Source organism: Microcaecilia unicolor, chromosome 11 (genome assembly GCF_901765095.1).
Source record: "Microcaecilia unicolor chromosome 11, aMicUni1.1, whole genome shotgun sequence".
Taxonomy (NCBI): Eukaryota; Metazoa; Chordata; class Amphibia; order Gymnophiona; family Siphonopidae; genus Microcaecilia; species Microcaecilia unicolor.
Genome location: NC_044041.1, coordinates 1427305 through 1440477, shown reverse-complemented (window position 1 = coordinate 1440477; position 13173 = coordinate 1427305). Strand labels below are relative to the sequence as shown.

General features: G+C 40.5%; 1 protein-coding gene across 1 annotated transcript in view; it reads right to left on the bottom strand.

Moving 5' to 3' along the window:
* LOC115479653 (oxysterol-binding protein 2-like) overlaps nucleotides 1-13173 on the bottom strand; it is a 378141-nt gene that overhangs the window by 210592 nt on the left and 154376 nt on the right. The window contains exon 4 of the mRNA XM_030217714.1: nucleotides 5560-5758. Within this exon, the coding sequence (XP_030073574.1) occupies nucleotides 5560-5758 (199 nt within the window). The remainder of the gene's footprint in view (nucleotides 1-5559; nucleotides 5759-13173) is intronic.

Here is a 13173-nt window from a genome sequence, read left to right as displayed (position 1 = left end):
AGCTGGTTGCATAGGTGGATTTGTATTTGAGTCCTTTGCTGCTTGGGTAGTGGAGGTTTAGATATGATCGTGCAGATTTTGTGGTATTTCTGGTTGGCAGGTCGATGAGGTCTGTCATGTATCCCGTGCCTCGCCATAAATAATTTTGTGAACAGTCGTGCAGATTTTGAAAGTGATGCGTTGGACTTGGGGAAAATCCACTGCTTATTTCGAGGATAAGCAGCATAAAATATATTGTACTGTTTTGGGATCTTGCCAGGTACTTGTAACCTGGATTGGATACTGGGCTTGATGGACCTTCGGTCTGTCCCAGTATAGCAATACTTATGTACTTATATGTACTTACGTAGCCAGCACATACAAAAACATAGTTCAGCTACACATAGCTCATTGCCAGGAGGATAAACCAAGGCACTGCAGAAGCTATTTATGGACTTTTTCTTCAGGAACTCCTCGAAACCTCCCAAGGAGTATCCCTAACCACACCTTCTCCAAAAGACATTGTAAATTGATACCCACAAGCAAGCCTTCTCCGGAGTAACTCCCACACTGGAATGGACTCCCTGAAAGGCTCCGCCTAACACAAGACTATCTCACAACAAACCCCACTACATTAATTGCCTTGACTATGTCCCTTTAGCAACAGATACCATAGCTTAAATATGAACGGCATGAAACATACTTTCTAGCTTCATGGAATGCCCTCTTATTTTAGTGTTGTTTGAAAGGCAAAGCAACCATTCCCTATTTGCCACTTCTACATGATTTTATATTTATTTATCATATCTACTTCTCCACCATTTTTTCCCAAGATGAAGAGCCCTAACCTGGATAGACTTTCTTCATAAGTGAGGCGTTCTATTGTAATCAATTTTGTCACTGTTTTCGCATCTTGTTCTAGTTCCACCATATCCTTTTTGAGATAGGGTGACCAGGACAGCATTCAATACTTAAAGAGTAGTTGTACCATGAATCTATAAGGAGGTATGATGGCACATCATATTAAGGCTGTCTTAATAAAATAGTTACAGCATATGCATCTATGTGCCTTGACAGCCTAGGCACTCGGTTATAAAGTTACCCCCTGTTGAAGGCAATTTTCAAACTGATTGCTTATTTACTTGAACATTTATTCCACCAATTCTAACAACTGGTGATGATTACAAAAAACTTTCATAATTAGGTATAAAACTGACAATAAAGCTTAAACATTTAAAACCTAGCAAAAAGTCACAGAGAGGGATTATGACACTACCCAGCATGGCAGCTTAAGCACAGAGCTTCTATTGCCAGCAGCAAATAGCCTTGATCATCAGTGAACATATGTAGCTGGAACCCCTGAATGAACATCACAGGGATGTAGATTGTATCGTAACTAAGAATACAGATCTCACAACAAAGCTACACACTGCATAACACCCTCAATGCAAGATGGCAGAATGTTTTATAAAAGAGAAAATAGGCTTAGCCAGGAGAGAGTATTCTGGAAGTGGGCCATGGCCACTGCCCCCTTAAGTTTATAGTGACATTTCAGCACTAACCCTGGTGGACTAGGGAACAAGGCAAGAGCAAGCCATAGTCGCTCCTTCTCCCTCTGGCACTGGGTTCAAAAAGGGCACTATTTGAATCCTAGCAGTAGTTTTACAGTACTACTGCTAGGGGGTCAGCCCTCAAGAAAAAAGTTCTAGGTGTTGTTGTACATAATACGCTGAAATCTTATGCTCAATGTGCGGCGGTGGCCAAAAAAGCAAACAGGATGCTAGGAATTATTAGGAAAGGGATGCTGAATAAGACCAAAAATACTGTAATGCCTCTGTATCACTTCATGGTGCGACCACACCTTGAATATTGTATTCAGTTCTGGTCACCATATCTCAAAAAATATATAGCGGAATTAGAAAAGGTTCAAGAGCGACCAAAATGATAAAGGGGATGGAACTCTCATATGAGGAAAGGCTAAAGAGGTTATGGCACTTCAGCTTGGAAAAGAGACGGATGAGTGGAAATATGATTGAGGTCTACAAGATCCTAAGTGGTGTAGAAGTAACTCGATTTTTTACTCATTTCAGAAGTACAAAGACTAAGGGACACTCAAGGAAGTTACATGGAAATACTTTTAAAACAAATAGCAGGAAATATTTTTTCGTTCAATAAATAGTTAAACTCTGGAACTCTTTGCCGGAGGATGTGGTAACAGCGGTTAGAGTATCTGGGTTTAAAAAAGGTTTGCACAAGTTCCTGGAGGAAAAGTCCATAGTCTGCTATTGAGACAGACATGGGGAAGCAACTGTTTGCCATGGGACTAGTAGAATGGATTGGGTTTCTGCCAGGTACTCGTGACCTGGCTTGGCCACTGTTGGAAACGAGATGCTGAGCTGGATAGACCATTGGTCTGACCCAATATGGCTACTCTTATGTTCTTATGTAATAATTAGTCACTTGTATGAATTTCCACTTCATTATTCTACAGCCCACAGTGACTGAAACTAATGTGTGTTATGGTAAAAAATATATTGCATGATTTTGCCATTTTATGAATGTTACGAGGTAATAATGTGCATTTCCCCTCTAATACAGTTAACTACCCTCCTTAATCTCTCATTTTACAACTTGCCATACAACCCCCCCCCCCCCCCCTGAAATTTAATTCTCAGTTAAGTAACACAAACTCCTTTCATTACCAGATACTTTGTGAAGTAACACAGAATTCTGCAACAAAACTCAGTCAGAACCAGTATATCAAACCTGCAACAGCAAAATAGCTCTCTCTCTCTCTCTCTCTGATAATAAACAGCATCAACCATATATATGAAAAGGAAGCACTGCTATTATACCAGGCCCTAGAGCACTAACACACTTCCTACTGGAAAACTGAAAAAAAAAAATCAGATTTCTACAGGTCGATACACAGAAACTGCACATTAGAAAATGTTACCAGTCACACATACCAAATACAGACCCCGCAACAAATACCGAATAAGTGACCACAAATCAGAAATTAAAAAATGCTGAACTCTTTTTGTTGCCATTTCAGCCTTACTCCATCCCCTCCTATTCCCTGAAGATAAGAAGAGGAAAGGGGCTGGATAAGGAAGCAGAGTGGCTCTTCCTTGCTCTGCTCTGTCTAATCCAGCTTCAAGCTGGTTTCTATATTCTGCCTGGGAGGGGTCAGACTACAGAAGGGAACATAAAAGCAAACAAAGCAGATCAGTAGAAATGGTTTATTCACAGTTACCCGACGTGGCAACATTGCGACCACAGGCTGTGTCAAGGGTAAAACTAAAACCAAAACATACATTAAAAGACAAAATAAGTAATTTATAAACAAATAAAATTATAATTACTTTAAAACATTCAGAAATACATAAACCAAAATATACAAAGCATCAAAAAACTGTACTTACATATAAAGGACACGTATGCTCAGTGTGGATAAACATGCATTGAAGGAATAAGACCAAACATGCATCAGTGTACATATTACATATTCCTTGCACGTGTATCTTTATGGAAGAAGATACTGGAAATTGCTTCCAGGGGTGATGATGCAGAGGAACTGAAAGAAATCTCAGTGAATCTGGAAGATCTACTGAGCCAAATTGACAAGTTAAAGAGTGACAAATCACCTGGACCGGATGGTATACACCCCAGGGTATTGAAAGAACTCAAATATGAAATTGCTGACCTGCTGCTAGTGACCTGTAACATGTCGTTAAAATTATCTGTGGTACCTGGAGGGTGGCTAATGTAATGCTGATTTTTAAAAAGGGTTCCAGGGGTGATCTGGGAGATTGCAGACCAGTAAGCCTGATTTCAGTGGCAGGCAAAATAGTGGAAAGTATTATAAAGAATAAAATTATAGAGCACGTAGACAAACATGGTTTAATGGGACACAGTCCGCATGGATTCAGCCGTGGGAGGGAGGTCTTGCCTCACCAATTTGCTTCATTTCTTTGAAGGAGTGAATAAACATGTCGACAATGGTGAATTGGTTGATGTAGTGTATCTAAAATTTCAGAAAGCTTTTGACAAAGTACCTCATGAGAGACTCCTGAGAAAATTAAGGAGTCATGGGATAGGAGGCAATGTCCTTCTGTAGATTAAGAATTGGTTATTGGATTGAAAACAGAGGATAGGGTTAAAAGGCCATTCAATGGAGGAGGGTGAATAGTGGAGAGCCACAGGGACCTGTACTGGGACAGGTGAGGTGATTACATTTGCAGATGACACAAAACTATTCAAAGCTGTTCAAAACACATGCAGATTGTGAAAAATTGCAGGAAGACCTTAGGAAGCTGGAAGACTGGGAATCCAAATGGCAGATGAAATTTAATGTAGAAAAATGCAGTGATCAACATTGGGAAGAATAATCCGAATCATAATTATCTGATGCTAGGTTACACTTTAGGAGTCAGTACTCAAGAAAAAGACCTAGGTGTCATGTACACAAGATAATGAAATCTTCTGCCCAGTGTGTGGTGGTGGCCAAAAAAGCAAACAGGATTCTAGGAATTATTAGGAGATGCAAATAAGATCAAAAATATGATAATGTCTCTGTATCGCTTCACAGTGTGACCTCACTTTGAGTATTGTGTTCAATTCTGGTCACCATATCTCAAAAAAGATATAGTAAAATTAGAAAATGTTCAAAGAACGGCAACCAAAATGATAGAGGGGATGGAACTGCTCCCATATGAGGAAAGGGTAAAGAGGTTAGGGCTCTTCAGCTTGGAAAAGAGACGGCTGAGAGGGGATATGATTGAGATCTACAAAATCCTGAGTAGTGTGGGTGAATCAATTTCTCACTCATTGAAAAAAAATAAAAAGACCAGGGGCACTCAATGAGATTACATGGAAATACTTTTAAAACAAATAGGAGGAAATATTCACTCAATGAATAGTTAAGCACTGGAGCTTGTTGCCGGATGATGTGGTAATGTATTTGGGTTTAAAAAAGGTTTGGACAAGTTCCTGGAGGAAAAATCCATAGTCTGTTATTGAGATGGACATAGGAGATGTCACTGCTTGCCCTGGGATTGGTAGCTTGGAATGTTGCTACCCTTTGGGATTCCGGAATCTTGTTACTCTTTGGGGTTCTGGAATGTAGCTATTAATTGGGTTTCTGTCAGGTACTTGTGACAGGAAGTCCTGGAAGCAGGATACTGGGTTAGATGGACCATTGGTCTCACCCACTATAGCTATTTTTTTGTTTTTATGAGGCTTTCTTGGAGGGCTTTTCTGTCTGGGCTTCTTCCTGGTGACTCTTTAGGACCTTGTGATAACACTGGATTCCATGACGGGTGTCAGTTGAAGGTACAACGTCCTGGGAAATTTGAGGCTCATTTTGTTTAATTACTTTTTTATCAATCTACATTGGATAGCGCACATTCAATATTAGACAAAATTTTTCTGTGATATATGTGTTATTTATACTTTGCTTCTTCAACTGTAAATCATCTTATAAGTGTAACACGCATACTTAAGGGAGAGCCCCATGCCACACACATTGCGAAGAACATGTTAAAGAGCTAAGTGGAGCCTGTAAGCAGGATGCAATACCTTTGGTTGTGCTGGTGATGCTGGCAGTATCGGTAGACAGAGCAGGAGCTCCTCTGCAAGCACGCTCCAAGCTGTTGTGCTGTTTTGCCAGCTGCTCAATGGTCTCCTCCAAGCGGATCCTTTGTTCACGCTCGTACTGCAACGCACGCTGCCACTTCCGGCTGTGTGTGTCTGCTAATTCCAAGAAATCACGGCATGCCTGAAGAAAATGAGAAGCAACATTAATACCCTGTTATCCTCAAGTCCTTACTATGACCAACGTCATCCTTCTGTATCACCCCTGGGATGCCTAACTCCCACTGTATTCATTGTCTTTCTGGTAATTGTTTTTTCACATTCATTCTTACGTATTGCCTTTTTGCCTGAAATGGGGACCCAAAACAATTTACATCCTAAAATACAGAAATCATCATAAGAAGCAACAACATAAAATATATATTTTTGTCTTAGTATTTTTATTAAATTTTGTGATAAAAGAGAAAAAATTAACAGAAACAAATAAACATGGTAATACAGAACAATACAGTGCAATGAATACAAATCATTATTACCAGCAATGGGAGAAAAAAAAAAGGGAAGAGGGGGGGTGAGGATTCACACAGAGCAAAATTCATGCATATGATACAACGCTATTCAACTAGAAATAGAAACTCTATTCATTTTGCTTCTAAAAAGCAGGACAGAAGCAAAGACCATTTATCCTTACAGGAAACAAAACGAGGTGATTTTTTAGCAAGATACAATTCAAAAGTTTGATATAGTAAATTCCAACATTCTTGATGAGTAGCTTGATGCAAAGCTTTCCAGTGCACAAAAACTACTTTCAAGGCTAAGGTAAGCATGGTGTTAACAAGCAAACATGCATCAGAACTTAACATGTGGAGTGGAGGAGTGGCCTAGTGGTTAGGGTGGTGGACTTTGGTCCCGGGGAACTGAGGAACTGAGTTCAATTCCCACTTCAGGCACAGGCAGCTCCTTGTGACTCTGGGCAAGTCACTTAACCCTCCATTGCCCCAGGTACAAATGTACCAAAAAAAAACCCCACTGATCCTTAAGTAGCAAATACTTATATAATATTGGACCAGTAAAGTGTAACACATCTGTCAGAGTAAGCCAAATGCGACTCCAGAATTCTTGGATACACCTACAGTCAAAAATAAGATGTTTAAAGGTACCTTGTTGGGAATGACAAGACCAACATATGCTGAAAATATGTGGGTCAATTAGGTGAGACCTGAGAGGCGTCCAGAGGGATCTATTCATAAAGAAATAAAGAGACTGTGCTATCGAAGAAGATTTGAAGCACTGAAATATCGAACACCATATTTGCTCCCAATTTTTATCTGTAATAGGTTGTTGGTTATCTTCTTCCCAGCATCTGGGCAAATCCGTACATTTGACGAGAGACTTACCTATGAAAAAAGTATAAATATGGGATGCGACATGTCTAGCAGAATGAAGCTTCTTAGCTAAATCAAGGAGGTCAGGAGTGTGATGCAGCTTATGAATTTGTATTTTGCATTTTTTTAAACATTGAGCTAAGCTGTAACCACTGGAAAAACTGAGAATCCAGCACAGAAAATTCGACTTTCATAGCAGAAAAAGGTTTCCAGATGCAGTTATCTATATCAATAAAATGACTAAGGTCCCATATGCCTATGCGCTGCCAATGCGACCAAGAAACTTGTTTTTTGTTAACTAAAAAAAGAGGATTATTCCATATAGGCACATAAGCAGTAGAAGACCAAGGGGAAATTAGTTGTTTATCAAAAGAAGACAAAACTCTATAGTAGTGTTGATAATGCGGTTAGAGGCAACATATTTAGGAAGGCGCATACCAATTAAGTAAGAGTGCACTAATGGGGCAATGATGGACTGCTCTAACAGCACCCACCTAGGTGAAGAAGCATTATTAGAAGGAACAATTTCCACTCCACCCGGTCAAAGGCTTTTTCAGCATCAAGAGAAACAGCCAAAATAGGATGATCCATAGACCGAGCAGAGTGGATGAGGTGACATAATAATCGAGTATTGTCGGCACCAAATCTAGATTTAACAAAACCAGCCTGATCTCTATGAATAAGCGATTGGATAATATTATCCAATCTACAGCACAGTAACTGTATAAATTTTATACTCTACATTTAACAATGAAATTGGCCTGTAATTCTGCAGTGCAGTCTCTATTAGCTTTTGGATGCACTACAATGCTAGCGTCCAAAAAAAGGCCTGTAGAAGATGAATTTAACAAGTCCTGATAATAAGCCATCAGATGAAGTGAAATGAAGGATGAGAATGTTTTATAGAATTCGGCTGGAAGACCATCTGGGCCTGGTGCTTTAGATGAGGGCAGAATCTTGATTGCAGAAAGTAACTCTTCATAGGAGATATGTTGGTTAAGTTGACATATTTGTTGCTCAGTGAGGCGGAGTAAATTTAATGAGAAGAGAAAATTAAGAATTTCAGAGTCTGAAGCTGCACATTCTGATGAGTATAATAGCGTATAGAAGGATTCAAAAGCTTCTAGTATTTGGGAGGAGGCGGTCAAGAGCTCCCCAGTAGGCGATACAATTGTAGCTACATGCTGCTTTGTTCTTTTGCCTTTAAGGTATGATGCCAGCAATTTACCAGCTTTATTGGACTCTGCGTAATACGTAGCACTTTGCTTAAAGGTAATGACATTGACAATGTTGGATAAGATAGAGTTGAACTGCATTTTGAGAAGCCTGAGTTTTTGAAGCACGGATTTAGATGATGATGTATACAAAGATATCTCAAGTTGACGGATTTCATCCTCAAGCTTAGCAACACTAGCAGTGTTGGTTTTACGAAGGTGAGATGTAAAACTAATTATTTCTCCTCTCAACCAGGACTTATACACCTCCCAAATTGTAGGGTAGGATGGCCCAGAGTCCTTGCTGACAGCAAAGAACTCAGTCAACTTTTGGGTGATATGTTGCAGAAATGTTGAATCCGAAAGCAGAGAAGCATTAAGCCTCCAGAAAGAGGATTTTGCCTTGTTAAAGGACCAGTCAAAGTTACAAAATATGGCTGCATGGTTAGAGATTGATATTTCATGTATCTGCGCAGCACTTAGCAGAGGAATCAATTCTTGAGTAAGTAAGGTGCGGAGCGGAGAGAAAAAGAGTAATCTCTAATTGTTGGGTAGGTTAATCTCCATAAGTCAGACCATCCATTAGACTGCCACACTGAGCCCGCAAATAGGTGGGAAAATGTGGGATACAAATGCAATAAAATAAATAAAATAAAATAAATTCAGTGAGTTTCAAACTTTAAGTTTAGCAGGCCTACAGTCAGAAGGTCTGTCCATGCAAGGATCAATAGGAAAGTTGAAGTCACCTCCAACAATAGTGTGACAGTTAAGAGCGTTTGATCCAGAAGCATTGATTGTGTGGAAAAAGTTAGGATCATCAACATTAGGAGCATAAACATTGATTAATATTATAGGCTTGCCCTCTAAGATACCCTCCAGCCGAGACCATCTGCCAATACTATCATTAACATGGGAGATTGCATGGAAGGGCAGAGACTTCTTAATAAGTGTGATGACACTGTTTTTGCGCCCATTAGCTGGACTTATGAAACATTGGTCAAACCATTTACCTACAAGTTTGGAACCTTCTTGCGCATCTAGGTGAGTTTCTTGTAGAAAACAAATATCAGAATTTTTCCTTTTCAAATAGAGCAAGAGTTTCTTTCACTTGATGGGATTAGTTATCCCTTTAATGTTGAGAGATAATATATGCAGCTTCACCACTGATGAAGTATAAACTCTGCATCAAGTGGATCAATCCTTTGTAAATATGCATGAAAAGAAGCATACCAGTATCTTGAAGGTCTATAATCCTCAGTGATTAAAAAAACAATTATCCTAGATGAAAAAAAAAGAAAAGGAGAAGTCCATATACTCCATGAAAAAGGAGAGTGAGAGACAATTATGGGGCACATGCGCCCAGGTCAGACACGAAGAGAGAGCTTCTCATTTTCCCCCCCCAAACCCACCTCCCCGCTCCCCCCGTTTTCTATTTCTGTTGATGGCTCTCTCATTCTCCCTGTCTCCTCAGCTCGAAACCTTGGGGTCATCTTTGACTCTTCTCTCTCCTTCTCTGCTCATATCCAGCAGATTGCCAAGACCTGTCGTTTCTTTCTTTACAACATCTGTAAAATCCGCCCCTTTCTTTCCGAGCACTCTACCAAAACCCTCATCCACACCCTTGTCACCTCTCGTTTAGACTACTGCAATCTGCTTTTTGCTGGCCTCCCACTTAGTCACCTCTCCCCTCTCCAGTCGGTTCAAAACTCTGCTGCCCGTCTCATCTTCCGCCAGGGTCGCTTTACTCATACTACCCCTCTCCTCAAGACCCTTCACTGGCTCCCTATCCGTTTTCGCATCCTGTTCAAACTTCTTCTACTAATCTATAAATGTACTCACTCTGCTGCTCCCCAGTATCTCTCCACACTCGTCCTTCCCTACACCCCTTCCCGTGCACTCCGCTCCATGGATAAATCCTTCTTATCTGTTCCCTTCTCCACTACTGCCAACTCCAGACTTCGTGCCTTCTGTCTCGCTGCACCCTACGCCTGGAATAAACTTCCTGAGCCCCTACGTCTTGCCCCATCCTTGGCCACCTTTAAATCTAGACTGAAAGCCCACCTCTTTAACATTGCTTTTGACTCGTAACCACTTGTAACCACTCGCCTCCACCTACCCTCCTCTCTTCCTTCCCGTTCACATTAATTGATTTGATTTGTTTACTTTATTTATTTTTTGTCTATTAGATTGTAAGCTCTTTGAGCAGGGACTGTCTTTCTTCTATGTTTGTGCAGCGCTGCGTATGCCTTGTAGCGCTATAGAAATGCTAAATAGTAGTAGTAGTAGTAGTAGCTTGAGCCAGCAAAGAACAATATGATAACAAACAAACAAACAAACAAAAGCAACAACTTGAAAAAAGATTGGTTTAAGAAAGCCATTATAACGAAGCACCAACAAGCAGGTGACACAGGAAACTGAGCAATAATTCAGCAGGTATTATCCAATTATTCCATGGAGCCAGAGGATTCTTTGTCAAGGAAATTTTTGCAGCACGGCAGGATCGTTGTAATGCTTGGTATTATTTTGAAAAGTAACCCTCATAACTGCAGGGTATAGGAGACCATACTGAGCACCAATAGCTTTGAGCTTGGGGCGCATATCAAGGAACAGTTTCCTTTTCTTGGCAGTTGGTTTAGAGAAGTCTGGCACTAAGAAAACTTTTGCACCAGCAAACACCAGAGGGGATTTCGAGCGAGCAACTTTCATGAGGGACATTAGCTGATCATTTCTTAGAAATTTGACAATTATAGGCCGTGGATAGCTTTTTCCAGGGACAGACTTCAGCGCAAAGCTGGTGTCAGTTGGCAGAGCGGCAATTTTTACAAAGAAAGAATTCAAAAAATGGATCATGTCCTTACCCTCAGACTGCTCGGGTATCCCTAAAATACGAAGGTTATTCCTTCTCATTTGATTAGCGAGGTCTTCTAACTCACGTTGCATAAAATCAGTGTTTTTCACCTTGTGGCTCATTTCCTGATAAAGCTCGTCATGGGCAAACATACGGTCATTGGGCATTGAACTGAGTCAGCTGGGTGGCAATTGAAGCTAAATCTGTTTTAATTTCAGTGGTGGCATCAAGATTTTGCTGTATTAAGATACGTATCGCTTTAATATCATCAGCAAGGAGCTCTACCTTATTGCTAGGCAATGCGACTGCAGGGCCTTCTCAGACGTGGAGAAATCAGTTTTATTTCTCTTAGAGGCAGAATGTGACAAGGGGGAACCCTCATTCCTAATTGACTTAGATGACATCCTGGAGAAACAGCTTTCCCAATATCGAAAAATGTAAGCTACTATAACGCGATATTAAGAGGTTGCTGGCAGGAGAGAAAGCTCTACACGTCCATTCCAGTCGAAGTCACGTGACACCACCCCAACATAAAATATATTTAAGCATTCTTTTCCATAAGTCAGCTTGAAGAATGGTATAACGAGTGCTTTGAAATAACTAAAATAAAATCATAAAACATAAAAAGTTTGCATTAATATCATAATAAAACAGAGAAGCATGAAGGTAGATAAAGACCATATGGCCTATCCAGTCTGTCCACCCATGCCATCTACTCTCAATATCATTCCCTTAGAGATCCTATGCACTTATCCCAAGATTTCTTGAATTCAGATACAGTTTTTGCCTCCACCACCTCCACCAGGAGGCCGTTCCATGAATTCACCACCCTTTCCATGAAAAAATATTTCCTCAGGTTACTTCTGAGTCTATCCCCTTTCACCTTCATCCTATGCCCTCTTGTTCCAGAGCTTCCTTTCAATTGAAAGAGACTCACCTCCTGTGCATTTATGCTGTGTAGGTATTTAAATGTGTCTATCATACCTCCCCCTCCCACCTTTCTTCCAATGGATACATGTTGAGATCTTTAAGTCTGTCCCCAAAACACCACTGACAATTATAGTAGCTGCCCTCTAAACCGACTTCATCCAGTTTATATCTTTTTGAAGGTGTGGTCTACAGAATTGTGCACAGTATTCTAAATGAGGTCTCACCAGAGTCTTATACAGGGGCATCATCACCTCCTTTTTCCTACTAGCCATTCCTCTCTTTATGCACCCAAGCATTCTTCTAGCTGTCGTTTTTTTCTACCTGTTTGGCCACCTTAATATCATCTTATATGATCACATCCAAGTCCCGCTCCTCTTTCGTGCAGAAAGGTTCTTCACCCTCTATACTGTACAGTTCTGTACCCTCGGGTTTTTGAAGCCCATAGCTCAAGCAACAAAAATTCCTAAACATAACTCAATATAACTAAACACAAGTAAAACCATTATGATGCCCTTTGACAGGGTGTGACTGGAATGCAGCTTAAACTAGAGTACAGTTCATCACTATGAGAAGACTCAGAACTCTTGAACTAAAATCTTCTTTAATACACCAATCAAACAAGGAAAACTAACTTACAGTTCAGATGTGTGGACAAGAATTTTTGCTTTGCAAACTGGGAGTCTGTTCTCCACCAGCTCTCTCTCCATGCAAGAGAGAAGCTGGGAGTAATTTAACAACACACTGAGTAGAGATGCTATTTATGCTTGTAAGTGAACAATAAAAAAGGTGGGCGTGAAGTGAACAATAAAAAAGGTGGATTCTCTCTAATTTATGCTTGTAATCCTCTATTATAATAGGGATTACTAAAATTCATGCGAGAACTCTCCAGAGTTTCTGAGGGAGAATTCTGAGGTTGTGGGTGATAAAGAATCCAGCCCAAGGGGGGTTCCTGGGTAAGTTGCAGAGGGAAATGTTTCTGGTTGTTGAAAGACAATAGGGGAAGTGTTAGGAGTTAATAAATAATGTTGTTGGGGTTTGCATGAGGTCTTTGGTTGCCTTTACTCTCGCCAGGACCCTTGTGGAGGGGGGGTCCTGGATGGGTTCATAAAACTAAGGTTGACCATAAAGGTGGTTTCTGCCAGTAAAGTATTAACCATAAGAAGAAGAGGAGGAGGAGTGCTCCACATGGGAAACAGGGGATCCCAGCCTGGGAGCAGGAACA